Genomic DNA, 25,144 nt, shown 5'->3' on the forward strand with positions numbered 1-25,144 from the left:
TCTCTGAAACGTGTTGGCACTTGCTCTTTAGGCGGCCCTGCATGTGGTCCCCTCTGGTAGAAGCTCTGTGTGCGATTAGGAAGCCGCAGTGCTCCCAGGACAGAGCACAGGATCCTGTAAGCGCCGATCACAGCAAGTCTGAACGCAGCTTCTCAGACGCGTTTGTCTTCGCTGTTTTCACAGCTCCTCTCTCCGCTACCCACAGAGGGGCATTCAAATCTCCCACCGTGACTGTGGATCTTCTCCTTTACCCCTTAGTTCTGCCAGTTTTTGTGACTTATACTTGAAGCCTATGTTTTTAGGTATGTACAGATTTAGAACTGATCTCTCCCTACCAATTTTTGATCTTTTCCTATTTTTGCCCATGCCACATGGCCTGCAGGATCTTAGTTCCCTGACCAGGGATTGAACCTATGCCTGCTGCAGTGGAAGCATGGTGTCCCAGCCACTAGACTGCTGGGGAATCCTCTTGATCAGTTTTTAAATGATGACATATCCCTCTTGATTTCTGGTAATACGTAAAGTCTACTTTGTCTGATGTTACTTTACCGGGACCAGCTTTCTTTTGGCAATACCGTGGTATATCTTTTCCTATGTTTTTACTGTCAACACTTCTAAGCCTTTCTATTTCAGTATATTTATGTGAAGTATAAAAGTGTCAGTTGCTCGGTCGTGTCCAACTCTTTGCCACCCCGTGGACAGTAGTCCACCAGGCTCCTCTGTCCATGGAATTCTCTAGGTAAGCATACTGGACTGGGTAGCCATTCTCTTCTCCAGGGGATCTTCCTAACCCAGGAATTGAACCCAAGTCTCCTCCATTGCGGGCAGACTCTTTACTGTCTGAGCCACCAGGGAAGCTGCTGCTGCTGCTGCTAAGTCACTTCAGTCGTGTCCGACTCTGTGTGAGCCCATAGACGGCAGCCCATCAGGTTCCCCCGTCCCTGGGATTCTCCAGGCAAGAACACTGGAGTGGGTTGCCATTTCCTTCTCCAATGTGTGAAAGTGAAAAGGGAAAGTGAAGTCGCTCAGTCATGTCTGACTCAGCGACCCCATGGACTGCAGCCCACCAGGCTCCTCCGTCCATGGGATTTTCTAGGCAAGAGTACTGGAGTGGCCTGCCGTTGCCTTCTCCGACCAGGGAAGCTAGGCAACATCAAACGATTCCTTTTTAATCCCAGCGAACGATCCTAGTCTTTCGGTTGGAGCGTCCCATCCCTCTGCGATGCGTGCAGTCTGCCCTCTCAACTGGTTTTTTCATTTCTTCCATCACTTCCTCTTGACCTCCTTCCCTGCTTCTTTGGATTGATTAAAAATTGTTATCAATTAATTTTTATCCCCTCTCCACTTTAACTCTACGGCCCTTTATTATCCCATCAGTGGTTGCCTGGAGATGATCATGACTCACTGGAGTCAACCTCAGATGAGCACTTTGACCGTCACCCTGACAACGCGAGGGGCTCACAACTGTTTAGCTCCGTGGACACCCCCTTCCTGTGCTATTTTTAATCGTGCGTTTTTAGCTGTAGCTAAACATTAAACCTCGGGAAACTCCAGCACGATCGTCTCAGTCAACTTAATTTACTAACTGGAACCTCCTCAGACACCTGTCCTCTTCCGCGTCTTCACTGCTTCTTGAATGGAGGTACCTGTGTGCGTCCTTCTGCTGTCACTGCTGAGTCCCGGCCCGGAGTCATTCTTCCATACAGGTCTCACCACTGTGGGTTCTCGTGGTTTAGTTTTTACCTTCTCTTATTATTATTATTGTAGAAAAGCATGCATAACACAAAACACACCATTTGTATCATTTTAAGCATTTTTAAGTGCATTGTTCAGGGTCATTATCTCCATTCACGCTATTGTGTGACCATCACCCCATCATCTCCACCTTCCCAGATACTCTGTCCCCACGGAACACTCCCCTCCACCCCCTCCCACCCCGTACCCTCCTGCTTTCTATCTCTACGGATTTAATGAGTCTAGATCCTCATATAAGTGGAACAGTACAGCGTTTATCCTTTTGTGACTGGATTATTTCACTTGCACCTTCATTTCTAAAAATACATTTGATGGGTATGGAATGCTACCTTGGTAGGAATTTTCCTTGAGCTCTTTAAGGATGTTATTCTGGCTTCCATCCGCCCTGTTGACAAGTCAACCATCAGGATAATGTGTCATCATACACACACACACCCCCAGTACTTCTGTGCCTTTGGCCTTCAGCAGGGTGACTCGAACGGGCCTGGATCTGTTATGCCTTTCCTTTCTCTCCAACTGGAGCCAAGTGAAAAGAAAGTGAAAACGTCGGCCACTCAGTCGTGTCCGACTCTTTGCGACCCCGTGGACTATAGCCCACCAGGCTCCTCTGTCTCCCTGGAAATCTCCAGGCAAGAATACTGGAATGGGTTGCCATTCCCTTCTCTAGGGGATCTTACCAACCCAGGGATCGAACCAGGGTCTCCTGCATAGGAGGCAGATTCTTTACCATCTGAGCCACCAGGAAAGCCTGGTGGATCTAAGGAGCTGCTTAAATCTGTGGCCTGGTGTCTCCCATCATTTGGGGAAAATTCTGAACCATTCAGTCTTCAAAATCACTTGTCCTCCGTTTCGTCTCCTCTCCTCTTCTTCTGAGATGTCACGGGTATCAGAGCCTCTAACCACGCCTCAGGCATCTTTAACTCTCCTTTCGCTCCGCACTCCACCCTGGCTACTTTCTCTAGTTCACAAGTACTCTTTTTTTCCCTGTGTCTCCTCTGCCATCAAATTCATCTCACGCATTCTTAATTTCCACGATTGTCCTTCCTGTTTTAGAATTTCCCTTTGTTTTCTTTTTAATATAGATTTTACTTCTCTGGGGAAATTCTTCATCTTGTCTTCTACTTTCTTGAACCTATTTATCAACGCTATTTTCAAGTCCTTATCTTACATCTCTGAAGCAAATCATCTCATCTATTTGCTCCTGAATCTGTGGGTCAACATTTTGGGTTCCTCATCTGGGTGGTTTCACCCAGCTCCTTCAAGTGGCATTTTGGTGGTGACTGGGTGGTCTCAGCTAGCCTCAGGAGTCTGGAGCCGTCAGGCTGTTAGACAGGGTGCCTCCACTCTCCTCCATGTGGCTTTTCCAGCAGCTCAGCTCAGACATGTCCACATGGCAACAGTATTCCACAATGGTGGAAATAGCAGGGTTGGTGGGGGCATGGGGTGGGGGAGGCTCTGATGGGGGGAAACGCAAAGGACTTGCACCCATCTCTAACTTTCCCCAGTCTGCCCTCTGGCCATAACTTTATACACTTCCATCAAAGCAAGATTCACGCACCCCTCCAAGAGACCCCAGTCTCATGCAATTAGAGACGGTACCATGCCCAACGTCCAGCCTCTTAAAATTGGCCTTTTTTTTCTTCTTTGTCATCCTCTGCCCGAAGGCTGGTCCCAGCACTGTTTTGGGATTGATACGTGCACCCCACTTTGGGGTCTAATTTCTTTTAATCTATTGACGCACAGAAAACCGCACCCACATTTCCTGGCTTCACATCACAACTCTTTCGTTACTCATCGCTCTGTGGGTCAGTAATTTGGGCTCGATTCAGCTGGGAGGCTGTTCTGATGGCTCTGTGCGAGGCGACTCACACAGCTGCAGTCACCTGGCGGGTCATCGGGGCTGGACGGGGGGCGGTGGGCAAAGGCCGCGCTCACCTGTTACTGCCCTTGGCCCGGGCACCTCGGTTCTCCACACCGCCTCTGAAACCAGCCAGTTCAGGTGGTCCACGCAACCACCTTCCAAGAACACGTGAGCTATACACGGTGGGACCTCCCCAGCTTTCTTTTCACCACAATAAAGGTCAAGGTCAGCCCAAATTCAGCTAGGGGGAAAACCAACTCTTATCTCTTGGTGGAGGAGCTACGAGTTGACTCAATGCACGTGAGTTTGAGCAAATGCCAGGAGATAGTGAAGGACAGGGAAGCCTGGTGTGCTGCAGTCTGTGGGGTCTCAAAGGGTCGGACACGACTTAGGAATTGAACAACAATCTGCCACGCCTTAAGATCTGTTTCTGTGGCCTGCTTTGTCTTTGGTTTTCCATCTGCTGTGTATGAAATAAACAGAGGCTCCATGGTCTCGTCTCCCTATGAGTGTCTTGGTTTTCTCTGGAGAGCCACCAGTGTCAGGCAGAGCGCCTGCTTCAGGTGGAGATGGAGCTGCTTTGAGGCCATGGCAGGGCAGGGGTCTCCTCTGAAAGTTTGGGCTGTTTACCAGGACCCCATCTCCTTGATGACTCTGAGCCAGAATCCTCCTCTCTTCCATAACATGAGTCTGTGGGGGCCTCTGCTTAGCTTTTAGTCCTGCTGGCAGCTGTTTCTTGCTCCATTTCTCAGAATCTCACCCCGTGCTGTGCAGCTTGGCTCACAAACACTTCCAGAAGAAACTGGGTGAGAGGGGCCCCCTTCTCTCTGCACCCCCCCACTCACCAGGATCTTGGCCTGTCGAGTCCTGGATGTCTCTGGAGCCCTGGCCTCCTGTTTATCTCGCCAGCCCAGGGGGCCCAGCCTCACACTCAGCCCATGCGCCCCACACACTAAACGCACGCATGCACATGTGGGCTCACCTGGCTTGTTTCTCTCCTGGGATCTCAGCCCTTGGAGTCTTCCTCAGTCGTAAAACTGTCACTCAGCCTTGGGGGTGTCTTCAGCAAAAAGTGTGATCAGACGCAAGCTTCAGAGCCAGAAGCAAAGTCTCCACTGGTTCCACGTGCATCATTTCCTTCCAGACTTTTCCTGTGCACATATATCAGCCATTGTGTTCCCCTTTTGATGATGTTTCTAGAAGGAACTTTGGGGTTTCCAGGTGGTGCTAGTGGTAAAGAACCTGCCTGCCGATGCAAGAGACACAAGAAATGCAGGTTCAGTCTCTGGGTTGGGAAGATCCCCTGGAGGAGGGCATGGCAACCCATTTCAGTATTCTTATCCAGAGAATCCCACGGACAGAGAAATCTGGCAGGCTATAGTCCACAGGGTCGCAAAGCGTTGGATGTGACTGAAGCAACTCAGCATGCACACACACTAGAAGGAACTTCAGAGGGGAGAGAGCGCAGTGCCCTTAACAGAGTGGTTTTTGTTGGTGTTCCATGGCTCATTTGTGTCCAACTCTTTGCAGCCCCGTGGACTGCAGCACGCCAGGCTTCCCTGTCCTTCACCATCTTCCAGAGCTTTCTCAAACCCATATCCATTGAGTCAATGATGCCATCCAGCCATCTCATCCTCTGTCGTCCCCTTCTCCTCCTGCCGTCAATCTTTCCCAGCATCAGGGTCTTTTCAGATGAGTCAGTTCTTCACATCAGGTGGACAAGGTATTGGAGCTTCAGCTTCAGCATCAGTCCTTCCAAAGAATATTCAGGGTTGATTTCCTTTAGGATGGACTGGTTGGATCTCCTTGCAGTCCAAGGGTCTCTCAAGGGTCTTTTCCACACCACAGTTCAAAAGCATTAATTCTTCGGAGCTCAGTCTTCTCTGTGGTTTAATTCTCACATCCATACATGACTACAAGAAAAACCATAGCTTTGACTATATGGACCTTTATTGGTAAAGTGATGTCTCTGCTTTGGTGTGGCTAAGGTGGTTTGGGTGGCATAGGTAGTACCTATCCCCGGCTGATTTGTCCTGCCCTACATTTTCCAAGTGGGTACCGGTGGGCAGGCCATGGAACATTCCAGCCACAAGGGGCCTTCGGGGTCATCTGCTTGTACCCCCTCCCCACTGTATTGATGAGGAACCCAAAGGCCTCAAGGTAGAAAGAAGCCTGTGTGGTTGTACCATGGGTAAGGGGCAGAGCCACTGCCAACACAGGACCCTGACTCCAACCCCACTTCTGATTGACGAACAGGGCGAGGGATTAAAAGGCTCTCAGCCTCAGCCTTTTCTCCTGCCAGCAGGATGGCGGCTTGCAGACCCCCATCCCCAGAGGCTGAACATCCTCCTTGCTCCTGGAGGGGCCCAGCCGTGTGCCCGGGGACATGTGGGCAGCCTGCAGGCCTCTGACAGTGGCAGGCGTGGGATGACCACCCTCCTCCCCTCCCTTCTCTGCCGCAGGCTGCGCGAGCACCACCGGGCCACCATCAAGGTCATTCGGCGCATGCAGTACTTCGTGGCCAAGAAGAAATTCCAGGTGAGTCCTGCACTTGGCCCTCCTGCCCTGGTCCACTCTGAAAGTCACTTGCCTGCCCACAGCTCAGACCATACCCTGCCATGTCTGAGACCTGACCCTTCACCCATCAAACACCCTGCCATGACTTCAAGATCCGTCTCCAAGACAGCTGGCCCTGGAGGGACATTTCCCTGATAGGGCTGGACCCTGGGACCAACCCAGAACCCAGAAACACACGGAGCCCTGGAGCTCATTCACCTCCCATCCCCGCCCCCCAGACAGGAGTGGGAGTGACTCAGGGAGAGGACAGAGCCAGCCCTGTGTCACCTGGACAGGAAGTACCTGCCCCAGGCCTGCTCGGGGCTTTTATCCCCATCGCCCACCCTGTGTGAGTCAGAACAGACGGGAGTGACCTCCCTGGTGGTCCAGTGGCTAAGACTCTGTGCTCCCAATGCAGGGGGCCTAGGTTCAGTCCCCGGTCAGGGAACTGGATCTCACATAGCACAACAAAGACTGAAGACCTGCTTGCTGCAACTAAGACCCCGCGTGCAACAAATACTGGCACAGCTAAATAAATAAACATTTAAAAAATAAATAAAACAGAGAGGAGGCCTGGCCCTGCTCTGTGCCCTTCCTTTACAGGAAGAGGTAGGGTCTCCCTGCCTAGCAGGGGCTGGAGACTGTGGGCTTCCCCACTGGCCCTCCTTCCAGGGGTGAGTCTCCCACAGCAGGCCCTGGAGAAGGCCAGGTGATACCAGCTCGACACCTCTTTCCTCTGTGGAGACTGTCATCTGTTGGAGGAGGGGGCCCAGCTCAGCTTTCCCTCCAAGAACAGGGAGCCTTGGGAAGCAGGGACCCCTGGGGGAGGGCATTCTCTTTCTGGAAGGCTTGGCCACCGTTTCCTTTCAGAAGTGAGTCCCTGGTGGAGCCAGGTCTGGGGGTCCCTCGGAGGCAGCAGCTACGTCCAGAACCCCCGGGCCTGCGTGTGATACCAAGTGGGGAGGTTGGGATGACTAGTTCACATCCCCTGAGCAGTCACAGCAGGGCTGGGGTGAGAACCAGACCCCGGGTGCCCTCCGATCTATGCCTCTCATCCCAACCCACAGGGTTGACTCCAGCTCCAGCCAGTCTCCCCAGCAGAGCCCCCACCCACCCAGGCCAGGGAGCCAGACTCAGTGGGGAGCTCTGGACAGACCCCACTCCAGCAACCCTGGGGAAGACCTCTTTCCCATCTGGACTGGGAACAAGAGCCCACCTGTGCCCTCAGCCTTGCCAGGGCCGTGCCCACCTGTGCCCTCAGCCTTGCCAGGGTGCTGGTCCCACTGCACGCAGCCCCCTCGGGAGCGGGTGGGGGCGGGGAAGGGGGTGGGAGGGAGGGGAGGGGTTACACACAGTCCCCAGGGGCGTTGAGTTGCCTGCCTGCCCATCTGTCTGCCCACAGCCTGGCAGGAGGCCTTTCCCCCCCAAACTGGGCCAAATAGTGTTAGAGGCTCCCGCCAGGGCCTGGGACCCCTCACTGAGGGATCAAAGAGTCCATGAAGGCCATTCCCAGCCGGCGCTGGGAGGTCTGCCCCGCACTGTTCTGGGCAAGATCCAACGTCCCCGGATGATAGGCCTTTGGGTCTGTGGCTGCTCCTTCCCCAAGGCCTGGCTGCCTTGGTGGAGCCAGCAGAGGGGCACCTGGTAGAACAGGGAGCTCGAGGGTGCTGGGCGAGGATGGGCTGTCCCCCCAGGTGGGGCAGAAATGGCAGGAACCTCCCCCGGGATCAGGTCTGGGCAGCACTGTCCCCAAGAGCAGAGGAGACCCAGGAAGGGCCCTTGTTGGAGACCGGCTGGTGGTGACGGCTGAGACCTCTGGTGCAACTTGGGGTGGGGGCGGCGCACAGGGGCCACTGGGACTCTCCCAGCCTGAGAAGCTAGGCCACTGTGCTTCTGGAGCAGGCCCCCGCTGGGCAGAGGCCAGAACCTGCTGCCTGGGGCACCACTGAACCATGCAGAGCCATGCCAGCGTGGACACCAGGCTTCCTGGGGGCTTCTTCCAGGGCTGGGGTACCCCCAGGGCAGGCCCAGCTCAAGGGTGATGTAAGCAGCTTCCAGATCAGAACCACAGATGCCCTGGGCAGACGGGCGCCCACAGTGGCCAGAGAAGGTGTGGGTGCTGGGGAGCGCCTGTCACAGAAACGCAGGCAAGAAAACCAACAGCTGGCCTCAGTGGGCTCCCTACCCTCCCTTCCAGGCAAGCGGTCTCGCTTCTGCCTCAGGATACAGGCAGCGTCCTGCCAGTGGCCTGGGAAGCTTCTGGAAGGAGGCCGGGCAGCCCCACCGGGCCTGCTCCCTGCCCTCCCCTAGGCACAGGGCCTCGGAGGGCCTTGAATAGACCAGGTGGGGCCTGTGAGTGCAGGAGCTCCTCCTGCTCTGCCCAGGCTCTCAGGCAAGGCCCCGGGCTGGGGCGGCTGGAGGGGGTGGGCAGCAAGAGGCCTCCAGGGAGGAGGGACCCAACAAGATGGAAGTGGTAGATGAGCCCCTGGTGGTGAGGAGCTCCAGGGGGCTCCGGGGTGGCCCCCGCCTCAGGCCCAGCTGCCAGGGCCCCGCCCCCGCAGCAGCCTGTCTGTCTGCCCACACGCCCACCCCCATCTGGCCCCAGGGGCAGCAGACGTGGTTGGTGGCCCCCCTGAGGGCCTCGCTGGCCGATAAGTACCCGACTGGCCGCCCCTGTGTCTGGCCCGAGGAGCCAGAGCCTCTTAGCCCTTCAAGTTTGCCTTGAACTCCCATGTCCACCATCGGTCAGTCTGGGCAGCCCGGCATTATCTCGGCTCATCTCAGGCTCCTGCTGCTGCCGCCAGAGGAAATTAGCTTCAGAGAGAAAGCTGAGATGAGCTCTGCAGCTGGACCCCAGGCAGCCACATGACAAAGGGCTCCAGGAGCGCTGACCAGACCCTGGTGGGGGTGGGGCAGGGAAGGGGGGACTTACCAACTCCAAGATGAATCTCAGGGGGCCTAAGAGCCTGCCAGGCCGTGGGTCCCAGCTGTCAGTCGGCGGTTGGTTACCTGCTGAGGTCCACACCTGGCACGAGGCGAGGCGGGGGGCCCGGCTCACAGGCCCTCTCCACCCTTGCTCCTGCAGACACACACACTCCTGTCCCCTGCACTCTCGTGCCTTTCCACGGAGACATCTGTGTACATCTGTGCAGACAGAGCCCCTCAACACACTCAGGGGCCCACAGTGGTCCGTGACCTCCCAGGGTGTATGGGAGACCAGGACAAGGGCCCGCTCCATTCCGGGCCAGGCCTGCCCAACTCTGACCTCCGAACCCCGCCTTCCCTCTTCCGAACCTGCCCCTGACCGCATCGGCAGGTCTGGGGGTGGCCCCAAGCCTCACAAAGCCCTTTGACCCACAGGAAAGCAGGCATCACCCCTCAGGACCACCTCCCCGTGGGCACTAGACACAGTGCAGACCCTGGGCTCAGCCACAGCCACCATCACAGCCATTCAGGTTCTCCTGGCACGAGCTGCTCAGGACTCCCCAGCCCTCTCTCTCCTCTCCCTTACTTTACCCTCACTCCCCTTGTCAGCCAGAGGGCTCAGCATCCCCATCTTACAGAAGCAAAAACTGAGTCCTGGGCACGTCACCACTAGCCTACCACCCAGCGCCACTCCACACTTGTCCTGGAGCTGGGTGTGTGGCATCAGAGAGCCTGCCAGAGTTCATCTCACCCCCGACCCCACAATCCTATGACAGGCCTGCGTCTCGGCCGTAAGGGGATGCAAGGTGGTTCCAGAGTCCGAAGGGGGGTTGGGTGTCAGCTGTGAGGGCCCCACCTGGCAAACCTCGTGGGGACAGGAGCCTCCCTGGCCTTCTTGTGCCCTGTCCCTGATGGGGAGGAGGGCTCTGCCCTGCCTCGGGATTCTGGGGTCCCAAACCATTTAGGCAGTTGAACTTGAGCTGCCAGTGTTGATGGCAGGGCCCCTGGGCATGTCCAGAGGTGCCCAGAGATGAAGGCAGGGCTCTGCCTTAAGGGAGCCCCGTCTTTCTGGGAAGTCAGAGGTGGCCTTGCCCTCAGCCTAGGGTAGCCCACCTCAGGTGGTACCACAAGGAGAGGCAGGCCTCAGGCGGCAGGGAGGACTGAGGGCTCCCGGGTTTGAGGCCTGGCCCTGGCCCTCGACGGGCATCTGAGCCTTATTCCTTCTCATCCCCTGACCCGCCGGCTCCTGCTCGCCCTGCAAGCTGTCTAGAGCTTCTTGCAGACCCGCTACCCTACCCCCCGACCCCAGCAAGAAGCAGTAACCTCCCAGCTCATCGCTAGTGTGAGCCCTTCAGGGTTAATGAGACCTGGGCCCCCCCAACCCTGACTGCCTGAGGTCCCCCCAGCAGAGTCTGTTTGCCCAATGAGCCCTGCTCGCTTGTGTGGGCAAAGGGCCTCCTGAGCCATCAGACCCCCACTCGGCCAGTCCCCTGCTACCTGGGTGGGACCCGCAGCCCATGGGCTCCTGGGATCGAGGCCATAAATGTGCCTGGAGGTTTTGCTGACATCCCGAGAAGCCTCCTTTTCTCTGTTGTGGTTTCACCTGAGCCCCGGATGCATTTATGGGCTCAGGGCTGGCGCCAAGCCTGGAGCTCCAGGGTCCCCTGCCCTGCCCCCCTGGCCCCAGGCCCGCAGTGGGACCATCCTCTCCTCCCAGGCAGCCTGGGAGCCCCGCAGGAGGCCTGCCACCCGCAGCAGGCACTGCAGACCGAGGCTGTCCCTGGGGCCCCCTCTGCTCACCTCAGGGCACTGACTGCCGGGAAGGGGGTGGGGTGGATCGCCCCCACCCCGAGAGCAGTGCAGGTGCCTGCCAGCGAGGGTGTGGTTAGCTTGGGGCCCAGGCCAGTGGGGGTTGCACAAAACTGCCGTCTTTGTCACTGACCGGAGCCATGCTCATCCCCCCAGCCCTGGGCCCTCAGCTGGGCCAGCTCTTCCAAGGCAGTGTGGAAACAGGGCTGGGGGCCTGGGAAGGGTGAGTAGGCAGGTCCCTGGTCCAGCGAGGCCAAGTCACTGGCCTGGGGTCACCCAGCTCCCGGGTGGGATGGGGGCTGGGGGCTGAGCCCAGCCACGGCGAGTGCGCTGATCCAGGCCTGCCCCTTGGTGCCACATGGGTGGCTCCTTAAATCCCGGACGCGCACGGAGGCTAGGCCCCGTCCTGTGCCCGGTGCCGGCCCACACGCGCAGGCACGGTCTGACTCTGTCTTTCCGCTGCAGCAAGCGCGGAAGCCCTACGACGTGCGAGACGTCATCGAGCAGTACTCGCAGGGCCACCTCAACCTCATGGTGCGCATCAAGGAGCTGCAGCGGAGGTGGGCGCGCCGGGCTGGGGGCGGGACGGAGTGTGGGCAGTGCGGGGCGGGGCGTGGGCAGCGCTGGGCGGGGCGTAGATGGCAGGGGGCGGGGAGTGGGCAGTGCAGGGTGGGGCATTGATGGAAGGGGGCGGGGCATTGATGGCAGGGGGCGGGGCGTGGGCAGTGTAGGGCGGGGCGTGGATGGCAGGGGCGGGGCGTGGATGGCAAGGGCGGGGCGTGGGCAGTGTGGGGCGGGGCGTGGATGGCAGAGGGCGGGGCGTGGGCAGCACGGGGCGGGGCGTGGATGGCAGGGGCGGGGCGTGGGCAGTGCAGGACGGGGCATGGATGGCAGGGGCGGGGCATGGGCAGCACGGGGCGGGGCATGGGGACTCACTCCACCTGCACCCAAGTCTCGGGGTGCAGACACTTCAAATCCCAGCTCACCCACTGTTGAGCAGGCCCAGGTCAAGCCCCGGGAGATACACGGATGCGGGAGACCCTACCGGTTGGGCACTGAGCACCCCAACTCTCGGAATCCCACGTGTTCTGGCTTCTGGCCCATGGTTCGGAGAGCTTGTACTCCAGGAGGCCGCCTGCTCCTTAGGGGCCTGCGTGGGCTCAGACCAGCTGCACATCAGGTCGGCTGGCCTGGGGACCGAGCTCTGTGAGGCACAGGGTGTGGTTGGGAGACCACCCATGTTGACCCCCCTGGCCAGGCAGGGGCTCAGGCTGCCCCCTGTTCACCCCGCCCCTGTCACTGACCTACAACAGAAACGTGAAGCCCATCCAGCCCAGCGAGCTGGCCTTGCCCTGGAAGGGACCTCTTCCAGTCCTGCCTCTCTGGACACTTCAGGCACCTGGCCTGGGGCATTTTTGAAGCGGCCACGGGACACTGGGTGATTCTGGGATCCTGATGTACCCAGGGCGGATGACAAAGGGACAGTCCAACCACTGCCCTTCACCTCTGAACACCCTCCCAGGGCCCCCATGGGAGTATGGGTCTCTGGAATCTGAGAAGCACCTGGCTGGTTTTGGGGTGGTGGCAGGGGGTGGCCCCCAGAAGGGGCGGGCAGCTTGTCTTGCTGGGGACATTGGCCCATCCACCCACTGATCGGCCAGATGTTGGTGTGGTGCCCAGGGCCAAGCATGAGCTTGTCTCCATCTCCCTCTCCCCACCCCCCAGGCTGGACCAGTCCATCGGGAAGCCATCCCTCTTCATCTCCGCCTCAGGTGGGTTTCTGCATCGAGGCGCCCTCAGCATGGCAGCCCATGCCAGTCCCTCCTACCATCGCCCCCCCACGCCTGCCTCTTCCCACTCTCAGAAAGTGCACGTCTCACCGGGAAATCCAGGGAGATGGGGGCAGATTGACCCACCGTAAGCAAGGACACTTTAAACACAATTTACACGGGATTTGCAGTTAGCACAGGAACCTACAAGGGTCCCTATAAGGGCAGGCCTTTCTAGGCCATTGATGATCTGGGTGTAGAAATGTGACCAGGTCTTTGGGAAGGTGTGGGACTGGAAGTGGGGCTGGTGGGTGAGAAGCCAGCCAGGACATCGCGGCAGAGGTGGATGCCGCTCTCCAGCTCTGAGGGTGTGGAGCGGGCTGCAGGTCACATGGGGAAAACAGGGCTAGGCCAGTTCCTTGGGGTTGCCCTAACCCAGGTTCAGGCAGGAGACGCAGCTCAGGCAGGCAGGACCTGGCCAGAGTGAGTGTGCCCCGGGGGCGGAGGGCACCGTGGGCACCGTCTCAGGCAGCCCGTCCGTGTCTTCCGCGCTCTCGGAAATCAAGGAAGCGGGAAGGGTGGGGCACTGACAAGCCGGCCCGCCCCCCCCCCACCCCCCCGCAGCCATCGCCTCCTGAGGTTCTCACCACAGAAGAGCTCTTAGGAGATGTCCTCGGAGGTTCAGACCTTCGACTCTCAGCTCCCTCACCCCCGTCACCCTGGGGTCGCCTGCCCACCCAACCCCATCAGCCAGCACCGGCGTCCCTGACTTGGGTGTTTTACCCCACAGAGAAGACGAAGGACCGTGGCAGCAACTCAATCGGCGCCCGCCTGAACCGCGTGGAGGAGAAGGTAGGCGCCTGAGCCTGTGTTGGCTCCCGCAGCTACAGGCGGTGTCCTGGGGCCTGGACAGGGCTGTCCCCAGCGGCACTCCACGCTGCTGCTCTGTCCCCAGATGGCTTGGCGTCCGGGGTCTCCCTCCGTCCGTCCGTCTCCCCTTTTTCCTTCCTTCTTCTCTCCTCCCGTCTGAGCTCGTGTGGCCTTCCTGAGGTAGGCGCCGTCTGCTTCCCCATGTGCAGTGGGTATCATCCCCGTGGGAGGGAAGAGGACGCTGGAGTCCAGGCTGGTCTGAGACCACACACAGGGGGCATCCCTATGGGCAAGTGGCACCGACTGCCAGCAGGCCCCTCCCTGGCGTAGCTGAGGTGGGCATTGCTCCCTTGGCCCCAGCCTGAGGGCACTCAGGGACTTGGAGATGCCGACAGGGGCACAAGGGTGTGTCATGCGGGGAGTAGGGGCTGAAGGCCCCAGGACCCTCCACCGCGGGCATCTGAGGGAGGGCAGTGGGAGGTGGGCGGTGTCAGCCCAGGCCCTGCTGGGCATCCAGGCGGGATGTGGATGCCCACGCTCCCTCCACTCCAGGGCATGGCCGCCTTAGTGGCTGGGGTGCCCCGGTCCTCCCCGGGGTCTGCGCCGGCATCCTGGAGTCCCTACAGATCTGTGAAATGGGAGGGGTGGCCATGCTCCCCTGTGAAGTCTCCATGATTAGGTGCAGGCTCTTATCTTGCCAAACAGCTCATTCATCTACATGGACTTTATTTGAGAGCCTCCGGGGGGGCTAAAAATAGAGGAATTTCCTTGGGCAGTGAGGGCATCCACTGCTCCGTTTCCTGGGCAACGCCTGGCTCTGGCCCATGTCCATTTCTGCTGCAGCTGGGCAGGCGGGCAGGGGCACGGCTCCCAGTTGCTGCCCCACTCCCCCAGCCTGGGCCTGCAGGACTTCTCTCTGCCCACCTGCAGTCTTCCCCCACTGGGACGGGTATGGGTTCATGATCCAGTACGTGGGGTCTGAGAGGGAGGGCTGCTGTCCAGCTGAAACGGGGGCCCTAACCCTCTGGCCTTCCGCTCTGGGGCTGTGTGACCCCAACATCCTGATGCCACTGGAGGGCTGGCCCATCTCAGTCAGCACAGCCCTAAGCAGGGCCTTTGTCCTGTCCTACAGCAGACAGCCCAGTGGAAGGTGCCTTGTCTGGCAGGATGGGAACTGAAACCCAGAACTGTCAGCTCCCCAGGCCGGTGGCGTCAGAGCCTCAGGGGCCCTGGACTCTGCTTCCTGTGTGTGACCAGGGCTGGCACGTTCTGTGCGAAGCAGCAGGTGACCTTGCCGAGTACAGCAGACCAGGCCCTCTGAGTGGGGCTTCTGGTCTTCACAGGAAGCAGAGGGGCCTTCCCTGGTGGTCCAGGGCTGACTCCACGCTTCCAATGCAGGGAGCCCAGGTTCAATCCCTGGTCAGGACCCAGACCCCACATGCCACAACAAAAGAGTTCCCATGCCCATCCCACATGGGGCAACTAAAAATAAGATCCCTTCTGCCACAGCTAAGATGCAGTGCAGCCAAATAAATATTTCAACAGAGAAATAAGGGAAGCGGAGGTAGAGCCACGGAGCAGACCCGGCCCTGCCCCCGCCGACCCCCTCGCCTCGCCCTGGGACAGCGTTTGCTGAGTGACCCCCGCAAACAGTGGGGGTTATGGTGGCCTCTGAGCCCATGAGCTGGCACCCCCCCAAGCTGCCCTGGGGGCCCCCGCTGTCCGACTATCCAGATGCTCTCACCCCACCCCGCGTCCCTGCCCTGATCTGGTTCTGTCCTCTGTCCCACTGCCCTGGGGCTTTCCTTTCTGCCCTGCTCAAGACAAGCTACTCCTCTGAGCCTAGACTGGAACCCCGTGTCCCCTGGGAGTGGTGATGGGGCCACCCAGGGTCCCCTGCAGCCCTCCGGCCACCTGTGGAGTCTAAGAATCAAGACATGGCCCTTAGTCAGCCAGGGGCAGTGTGGCGGGCGAGGTGGGGCCTATGCTGGCCTTGGGGGTACCCCATCACAGACCCACATTTCTTCAGATCCGAACAACAAAGCAGGGGAGGGTCCTGGAGGAGAAGGTTTAGGGGCAAGGCACCTGGCGGCCTCCGCGCATCAGGCTCTGCACGCAGGAGAGGGGCCACCTGTTCCTGGGCAGTGAGGATTCCGGCTCGTCCCCCCGCCCCGTGGAGCTGGTTTAGCCGAGAGGCTCGGTCTCTCCGGGTCCTCAGCCTGCTTCACGCTCCCCGCCCCCGTGGACCTGCAGGGACCCAGGCGGGGGCTCTGTGGGCCCCTCCCCCACAGGCCGACGCCCCTCGCGGATGGACCCTGGGAAGGGGCCTCGTCCCAGGCCACCACGTTATCGGCTTATCGCAGGGGCCATCAGGACCATAAACAACCCCCTGGCAATCCTGCTGACGCGGGAAGTTGGGGGCAGGAAACGCAGCAGCCGTCCGGCCCTCGGACGCCCAGCAGGCCCGCGGCTGTGGCAGTGCCAGCCGGCCCGCCAGCCAAGCCCCCGCCCCGGGCCTTCCCCACACACCAGGCCGGCCTCAGGCCGGAAGGGAGCCTGGTCCCCAACTGCTTCCTCATCTGGGCTCCAGCCCTCGGCGGGGAGGGCCTTGGCCTCCTCCCAGCCGGCTCGCGGCCGCAGGAAGAGGGGCTGGGAGAGGACGGGGAGCGGGTACGCGGCCCTCCCACTCCCCCAACCCCTGCCTTGGGGAGGGGAGCCTGGCACACCTGTCCCCGGCCTGGGCTGGCTGTCCAGGCCTGCCTGGCTCCAGGGGCATGCAGAGCCGAAGCAGCGTCCTGCCCCAGGCCCACACCCCACACCCCCACCCCAGCCTCACCCAGGGGCCTGAGGGACCCTCAAGTCCCCAGAGGAGACAGGGAGCTGCTCTTGCACGTCGTGTTCCGTACTTGGTGGAGGGAGGGGGAGAAGGACAGCCTTTGCCCAAATAAATTCACTTTTACAAGTGGGGAAACCGAGGCCCAGGGAGTTTGCGTAGCTGTCTAATTAGCTAGTTAGTCAGAGCTAGCCCCAGCGGAAGCCATGAACGGAGGGGCAGATAAGGTGGAGAGAGACAGCAGAAAAGAATTTCATAAACACAAGGGGTCTGGTGAGAAGAGACTGTGTCCGAACAAGGAGGGCCAGGCTGGGGGCTGGGGTAGGGGCAGGCAGCGGGGTCCGCCGGCGGCGGTGGTCAGACTCTGCCCTGGGCGGGGGGAACGCCTCGCCAGCCCTGGGACGGGTCCTGAGAACACAACCCCCAGCCCCGGGGCCCCTCCTTATCAGGGCTGCCGCGGGGCAAGGACCCCGGGCTCTCTGGGGACCCGATGAACCAGTCGGCTCCCACCTTCCTCCCCCAGTGTGTATTCTTAGCTCCAGCCCCTGGACCTGCTGCAGTGTTTACATTGAGCCCTGTTTATTTTGCAAGCTCAGCTCACACTGCTTTTGCTGATATGAGGAACACAGTGGGCTGGGAGAATTTCTTTCTTCTCTGTTTTTGCCGGAAATGTTCATGGCTCAGAGCCGGACACCAGGAGTCCTGGGTTTCCAGGCCCCAGTTCAGAGAGCAAGGGTGGGAAGGGCCCTCCCCAACCTGGCATTGCTTCACCGCCCCCTGTCCTAGAACCCTGGCCGGGCACACCTCTCTCCTGGACAGACATGCCCCCAGCCCGGGCCCCCCGCCGCCTCACCTCCCCAGCCCCTGCCTGCACCAGGAGGATCCAGTCTGCCCCCAATCTCCCTCCTGCTCAGGCCTCCTCCCGGACCGCTCCATCCCCCGGGCCTAACAGCAGGACCCGGAGGCACGACCATCCGGGCAGCTCCCCCTGCCTCCCTCCCCAGAGCCCCTCAGAGCTGCTCACCCTCGCACGCCCGCTGCACACCCTGCCCGCTGAGTTTGGGCCTCTTTATCTTGGGCTTAGACTATTTTTCCAGACATCTGTGTGGCCTCTGGCCTCTCCCCCCTGCACCCCAGTCCTTCCCATTGTATAATCTTTCTTAGACACGGCGGAAGCGCTCTTGCTCACCTTTTCTTCAGAATCTTTGTGTCCACATTTGTGGGTGAGATAGGTCCTTCTGTTCTCATCTGTTTGGGCATCCAGTTTAGGAGAGCCTCACGGAACGAGTTAAGAAGCAATATCTCTTCTTTTGTGTTCTAGAATACTTTGTATAGGATTAGGGTTTTCTTCCCCAGAATGTTTGGAGAAACTTGAAGGCAAAGCTGCCTAGGCCTGCCGTGTTCTCTGTGGGCAGGTTCTTAATTGCGTCGATGACTTGGATGGTTACGGGATGGGTAGGGTTTTCTGCCTCTTCCTGTGTCAGTTTTGATAAGCGGCTCACTCTGACAATGTGTGCGTTCCACCCTAGTTTTCGTGTTTATTGGCATTTATTATCATTTTAGCACCTGTACCATCAGTGGCTTGGTGCTGTTCAGTCTCTCAGTCGTGTCCGGCTCTTTGCGGCCCCATGGACTGTATAGCCTGCCAGGTTCCTCTGTCCATGGGATTTTCCCGGCAAGAATACTGGAGTGGGTTGCCATGCCATGCCCCATCCAGGGGATCTTCCCGACCCAGGGATCAAACTCTCTTGTCTCCTGCATCGGCAGGTGGGTTCTTTACCACTGAGCTACCAGGCCCCTGTTTCATTTGCTTCCTTGTGCCTTCACTGTTTTCCGTTGGTCAAGCTTGCCAGCTCCTTGGCAATTTTATTCACGTCTTCAACAAACCTTTGACTTTGCTGATCCTCCCTTTTGTTGGTTTGTTTCGTTTCGTTCATTTTACTTTCTTCCTTCTGTTTACTTGGGTTTAACGTATTATTCTTTCTTTAACTTCTTGGGTTGAATTCATTTTAAGACTTTCTGCGTTTCCAACATGTGCCCTTAAGGCTACACTTTGATTTTTCTCTAAGTGCCACTGGAACTTCATGCCCCAGGTTTTAATCTGCAGCATTTAATTTTAATGTTCATTCACATAAAGATTCCTCGAGTCTCCACTGTGACCTCTTGTTTATCCCAGGAGATATTTTGCAACATGATTTTCATCATTGTTGTAAGTGTTACTGCTTTACTGTCAGAGAAAGTGCTCTGCAGGGCCTCAGTATTTTGAAACATTTTGAAATATGTTGCATAGGTACCAGATGTCATCAGTTTTTGTAAATGTACCTTCTCTGTTTGAATACCATGTGTATTTTGAAGTTGTCATTTGCGGTGTTATACTTGTGTCTGTTAGAACAAGCTGGTAAATTGGTTCCTCCCTGGAATGTTTTTATCTGCTTGATCTATAATTACTGAGAAGTGTATTGAAGTGTCAACTATTGTGGAGAATTTTCCTGCTTTTCTTTATATTTCTGTCCATTTTTGCTTCGCATATGTTTTAGATCTTATGATCAGGTATGTATAATATTCCATTTTTTGTATAGTCACCGCTGGATTCAATGTGTTCTAATTCCATAGCACCCTCTTTCTCTCAGGCAGGCTTTCCCCCTCTTAAACGCTATTATTGTTATACAAACCTAATTTTGTTTGTAATCATTTTTTAAAGCTTTCTTAAGGTATAATTTACGTGCCATGAAATTCACCCACTGTAAATGCAGACAACACAGTTTAGTAAATCTCTAATTTGATGTGCAACCAGCATCAAAATGAAGTTGGCGAACATTTTCAACACCCCAGTTCCCTCAGTTCTATTTGCCAGCTCCCGCCGCCAGCCACAGTCAATCACTGACCTGCTTCCTGTCTCTGTATCCTTCCATTTCTGTATGACTAGAAATCTGCCTCTTCTGGATGTTCCCTATAAGTGGAATCAGACAACTCGTGGTGTTTTGTGTTTAGCTTTTCTCACATAACGTCGCATTCTTGAGGGTCAGCTGTGCTGCATCGTGTATTTCTTTTCTTCTGAACGCTCAGCAGCATTCCGTTGTATGGATCAACCACATTCTGTTTATCCACTTGCAAGTTGATAGACGTTTGGACTGTTTCCAGTTGGGGGCTATTATGGTCAAGGCCGCTGTGAACTTTTTATCTACGAGTCTGTGTATGGACATATGTTTTCATTTCCTTCGGTCAGGTTCCTAAGAGGGGAGTTGATGGGTCATATGGTAAGTTTCTGTTTAACTTTCTAAAACACTTCTAAACTGCTTTCCAAAGAGTTCGTACCATTCTGATTTCCCACCAGCAACACACAAAAGTTCCACTTTCTCTATATCCTTACAAATACATGGTATGGTTGGTCTTTTTTCTTTTCACCATTCTAGCTGTGGGTTTGATTTGCATTTCCTTAATCACTAATGATGTTGAGCAACTTTTCATGTGCTTATTAGCCATTCATAGTCTTCTCAGGGGAAATGTTTATTCAACCCTCCTGACTATTTTCTAATTAAGTAGTTCTGTTCTTGACTTGTAAGAGTTGTTTATATGTTCTGGATACAAGTCCTTTATCAGATATATGACTTGCACGTATTTTCTCCCACTCTGTGGCTCTCTTTTCATGTTCTTAATCGTGTCTTTTAAAACATACAAGTTTTAAATTGTAAAAAAGTCCGACTTATCTTTTCTTGTGTGACTCATGCTTTTGATGTTCTATCTAAGACTTCTTTGCCTATTCCAGGGACAGGAACGTTTCCTTCTATTTTTTTTTTTCTTGTAGAAGTGTTTTTTAGTTTTAACTCTTATATTTAGGTCTGTGATTTATTTTGAGTTAATTTTGGGATGTGGTATGTGGAAATATTGGGGGGTTTTGTTGTTTTGGTTTGGCTTTTGTTCTTTTTGCTTATAGATATCCAGGGGCCTTGGTACCATTTGTTGAAAAGGTTACATTTCCCTCTTTGACTTTTCATGATGCCTTTGTCAAAAATCAGTTGAACGTAAGTATATGGGTTTATTTCTGGATTCTCAATTCTGGACTAGTGGTCTCTAGCCCTGTCTGCAAATCCACATTCCTCTGTCTTGATTATTGTAGCTTTGAGTTTTGAAATCAGGTAGCATTAGTCTTCCAATATTCTTCTTTCTCAAATCATTTTGCTGCCCTTTCTATGTTTTATGAATTTTTATATGAATTTTAGAGTCAGGTTCCCAGTTTCTACCAAAAAATAAATAAATAAATAAAAGAGAGAGAGAGGACAGAAGAAACCTGATAGGACTTTCCTAGAGATTGTACTGACTCTATAGATGCATTTGGGAAAGCTTGTCATCTTAACAGTCTTGAGTCTTCCAGTTCATGAACATGGTATGTCCTTCTGCTTATTTGATCTGTTTTAATTTCTTCCCATTATATTTTATAGTTTTCAATGTATAAATCTTACATTTCCCTCATTAACTTTCTTTCTACATATTTTATTATTTTTGATGGTACTGTTACTGGAATTGTTTTCTTAATTTCATTTTTGAGTTGTTACTAGTATACAGAAATTGGAGAAGGAAATGGCAGCCCACTCCAGTGTTCTTGCCTAAAGAATCCTATGGACGGAGGAGCGTGGTGGGCTGCTGTCCATAGGGTCGCACAGGGTCAGACATGACTGAAGTGACTTAGCAGCAGCAGCAGTATATAGAAATGCAATTAAAATTTTATATTAAGCTTATAAACTGTGACTTCATTGTTATTAATGCTAGTAAATTTTGTTGTTGTCAATTCCTTAGGATTTGCTGTATATAGGATCATGTCATATATGGGGCTTCCCTGCTGGCTTAGATGGTGAAGAATCCGCCTGCAATGTGGGAGACCTGGGTTCGATCCCTGGGTTGGGAGGGTCCGCTGGAGAAGGGAATGGCTACCCACTCCAGTATTCTGATCTGGAGAATTCCATGGACTGTGGAGCCTGGTAGGCTACAGTCCACAGGGTTGCAGAGTCAGACACACTAAGCGACTTTCACTTTTGTCATGTACGGATGAGGGCAGTTTTACGTCTTCCTTCCAGTCTGCAGGCCTTTAATTTCCTTTTCTGCCTAATTATACCAGCTTGACTGTCCAGTAAAGTGTCAACTAACAGTGGCTAGAGAAAGTCTTGTAGGGCAAACCATTCCGTCATTTGCCATTAAATGTGATGTAGGTTTGCATTAAGTGCTGTCTGTTGAGTTGAGGACGTTTCCTTCTGTTCCTCGTGCGTTCAGAGTTCTTCTCACAAATTGATGTTAGATTTTCTCAGTTGCCCTTTCTGCCACTTTTGAGCTGGTCATGTGCTTTTTAGCCCTTATTTCTGTTAATATGATGTGATACATTGACTGATCTGGGGGTTTTAAACCAATCTTGTGTTTCCTACTTGATCATGGTGTGCAGTCTCTTTTATCTGTCATTGGACTTGGTTTGCTAAGATTTTGTTAGCAACGTTTGCATCTATGTTCATAAAAGATACTGTTCTGTAGTTTTCTTGTGTTTGTTTTTTTTTTCTTTCTGATTTCAGTGTTGGGTTTTTTAATTCTCTTTTTAATTGTATACACATTTTAGATGTCTTTTGTAAAAAGATTTTTAAAAATCATTTAATACAGCTATACTTAATATAATCTCCAATATATTTTGATGGATTTATAGTCATGTATTTTGTGCTTTCTATCTGTACTAAATTTTTTAATGTTTCCTTTGCTCTTCTTTCTTGTGTGTTGTTGGATTGATAGTTATTTTTCATTGCATGTTTTCTTTTACTGGTTTTGAAGTTATCTGACCGTTCTTGTAGAGGGTAACCTAGGACTTTATAGACAGTTGTATAATAAAGCAGTTTGCTATGTTTGCCCACATCTGGAGTAAAATGAGTACCTTAGAACATTTTAGCTTCAACCTCTCCAGCTAACTTATATGTTTCATTGTATATGTAAGTTCAAACATAATTAGTAGTGTTTTATACAATCAATATGTGTTTAAATTTACCCATCTATTTGCATCTTTTGTCATGCATCATTTATTTTTCATCTCAAATCTTATATGTGGAGTCACTTTTTTTGACTGAAGCATTCATTAGAATTTTATTCAGTGAAAATCAAAACCCTTCTGATTTTGTTTTAAAATGACGGTTTTACTGTTGTTCTTAAAAAATATTTCCACCGGCTACAAAATTCTAGACCCTAGGTTACCAAAATGATGTTCCTTTAACACATTGAAAATATCATCAGGCTGTTCTTTGACTTCCATTGTCTCCACTGAGAACAGAGATGACAGTGAGCCACCGCTCCTCAGGAGGCAATGCATCTTTTCTTTCTGGCTGGTGCTAAGCCCGTCCCCTTGGCTCTAGTGCTCTGCGTTTTCACTGCGCTGCGTTATTAGAGAGCGTCTTCTGTTCACTCTGCTTGACGTTCCTTGAGTTTCCTTAATCTGTGGCTGGGGAGCTGCGTCAGGTCTGGATTACACTCAGCACCACCTCTTCACATTTTGCTCTAGTTCAGTGTTTCTTCCGGAACTTTCACTGGGCGTTTGGTCAACCGTCTCAGCCCCCCCACGCTCTTCGCGCTTCTCTCCCTGCTATAAAAGATCACTGTGTTCTCTGTGCTGTGTTCTGAGCCATCTTCCAGTTCACTAACTGTTTCTTCCGCTGTGTCTAACCTACAGTTAAACTTATCCAAAGAATTGTAAATTTCAATGATTGATTGTCTTTCTGCTTATGGAACTCCTATTTGGCTCTTGTGCACACTTGATAGACCTTTTTATAGTACCTTTCTTTTCACTTGTACATTCAACCTTGAAAAAATTTCTTGAAGTGTATTGAGTACAGCTATTTTATGTTTGAAAGCGTGAAAATGTTAGTTGCTCAGTCATGTCTGACTCTGCGACTCCATGACTGTAGCCTGCCAGGATCCTCTGTCCATGGAATTTTCCAGGCAAGAATACTGGAGTGGTAAGCCATTCCCTTTTCCAGGGGATCTCCCCAGCCCCAGGATCAAACCCGGGTCTCCCGCACTGCAGGCAGACTCAGTTCCTGTTAATTCTGGAATCTAAGTCTTTGTCAATCACCTTATCTGCTTATGTTTTCTTTTCTCCTGGCTCTTATTCATGGTGTTTTGTTCCCTTTGAGGATTTCCTTTTTTTTAATCATAAGTTCATATATCTTACCATGTATCTCTGAGGATTTTTGAGGTCTAATGTGGAGGTAGGAGAAGGAAACGGTAACCCACTCCAGTATTCTTACCTGGAGAATCCCATGGATGGAGAAACCTGGTAGGCTACAGTCCACGGGGTCGCAAAGAGTCGGACACGACTGGGCAACGGAACGGAACAGAATGTGGAGGTGGCCTTGGGGAGGATCCATGTTAATTTACTTCCATTGTCATACATGTGGGAGCACTACCAGCCTGAACTATAAATTCTAGGCTCAACATTTTTGAGACATGAGTGGTATGCATTTGGGCTTCCAAGCTGAGCATACCAACTTGTGGATATGGCTTCTCAGATCAAGTATTGTTTCACTCCTTTTAGCAGCAAAGCAATTTTCTATACAGTGTTTTCAGGGACTGGGTTACTTCTCACTGACCATTGAACCTTCACACTGAACACAGAGCACTTTGAAGGTTCCAGCTTTACGTAGGGCTCTGCCATGACACTTCCCGCCTGGGGCAGGTCTGGGCTTGGATACCTAAGCATCCATCCATCCCCTGTGAGACTGAAAACCAAAGCTCAAGTTTACTCAGTTCATCAAATGCCTTCAGGACACCTCTTACCTCTGTGGTTTCCACGTTCACTGTGCATTCAGCCTCTGATCTCTCTTACCTCCCGGCTAGCTCATCAAGGCCAATGAGTCTTGTGGGCAGACAAGGTCTTGTTCACTTACAGGGCATGAAGTCAGGGTTTGGAAGGTAGAGTTTCTCCGGGCAGCCTGGGTCTGATGGCAGCTATTCCAGCGCCACGTACTGATCCCTCACCGTCCTAGGCTTCATGTCCCTGTGAAATTGGGAGGCGTTGGGCAGTAGCAATGTGTCTGGTTCATGCTGGTCTGTGGGGTCTTAGTGATAAGTAGATCTCATTCTGGGGCTCCAGCGGTTCTGTATTGGGCCAGCAGTCGTTAGGGACTAGACTGAGAAGCATGCTCTTCTCCAAGCCCCCTGGCCCTCAGAGAGAAAGGACTGCCCCACTAACTTGCACTGAGGCCAAGGATCTAGAGATAGGAGCCTCTAGACCAGGGGGCAGCAAACTGGGGCCCATGAAGCAAATCTGGCTCCTGACCTAAAGAATGTGTAACAAAGCCTGTGTATGATCCCTAATGCCTATGATATTTATTATCTGGCAGTTTACGAGTTTGCTGATCCCCAATTCAGACCAACATTGCCCGATAGAAATATAAAGGCAGCCACAGATACAATTTCAAACTTTCTAATAGCCACATCAGAAGAATAAAAAGGAACAAGTTGAATTCATTGCGATATATTTTATTTAACCCAGTAGATTAACACATTATCACTTTGGGACTTCCCTGGGGGTCGCTGATTAAGACTCTGCGCTTCCCTGCAGAGGGTGCAGGTTCAATCCCTGGTCAGGGAACTAAGGTCTCATATGCTGCACAGCATGACCAAAAACTAAAAAAAAAAAAGTTATCATTTCAATATATAGTATTAAAAGAATGGTTAGGGTGGACAACATCCTGTCTCCAAAAGCCAGTGTGTGTTTTAGACTTAGAGCATGCCTCTATTTGG

General features: G+C 53.9%; 1 protein-coding gene across 6 annotated transcripts in view; it reads left to right on the forward strand.

Moving 5' to 3' along the window:
• KCNQ1 (potassium voltage-gated channel subfamily Q member 1) overlaps positions 1 to 25,144 on the forward strand; it is a 376,265-nt gene that overhangs the window by 289,657 nt on the left and 61,464 nt on the right. For 3 of the 6 annotated variants that reach the window (XM_055415250.2, XM_088832131.1, XM_088832132.1), the window contains exons 12-15: positions 6,079 to 6,154; positions 11,372 to 11,440; positions 12,632 to 12,678; positions 13,466 to 13,527. In XM_055415250.2, coding sequence (XP_055271225.2) covers positions 6,079 to 6,154; positions 11,372 to 11,440; positions 12,632 to 12,678; positions 13,466 to 13,527 — 254 coding nt within the window. Of the gene's footprint in view, positions 1 to 6,078; positions 6,155 to 11,371; positions 11,467 to 12,631; positions 12,679 to 13,465; positions 13,528 to 25,144 lie in introns of all 6 variants that reach the window. The other 3 variants (XM_055415251.2, XM_088832129.1, XM_088832130.1) reach the window with 1 other exon arrangement.

This window comes from Moschus berezovskii, chromosome 25 (assembly GCF_049115385.1).
Source record: "Moschus berezovskii isolate FMDL1 chromosome 25, NW_MosBer_1.0, whole genome shotgun sequence".
NCBI classification, from domain to species: domain Eukaryota; kingdom Metazoa; phylum Chordata; class Mammalia; order Artiodactyla; family Moschidae; genus Moschus; species Moschus berezovskii.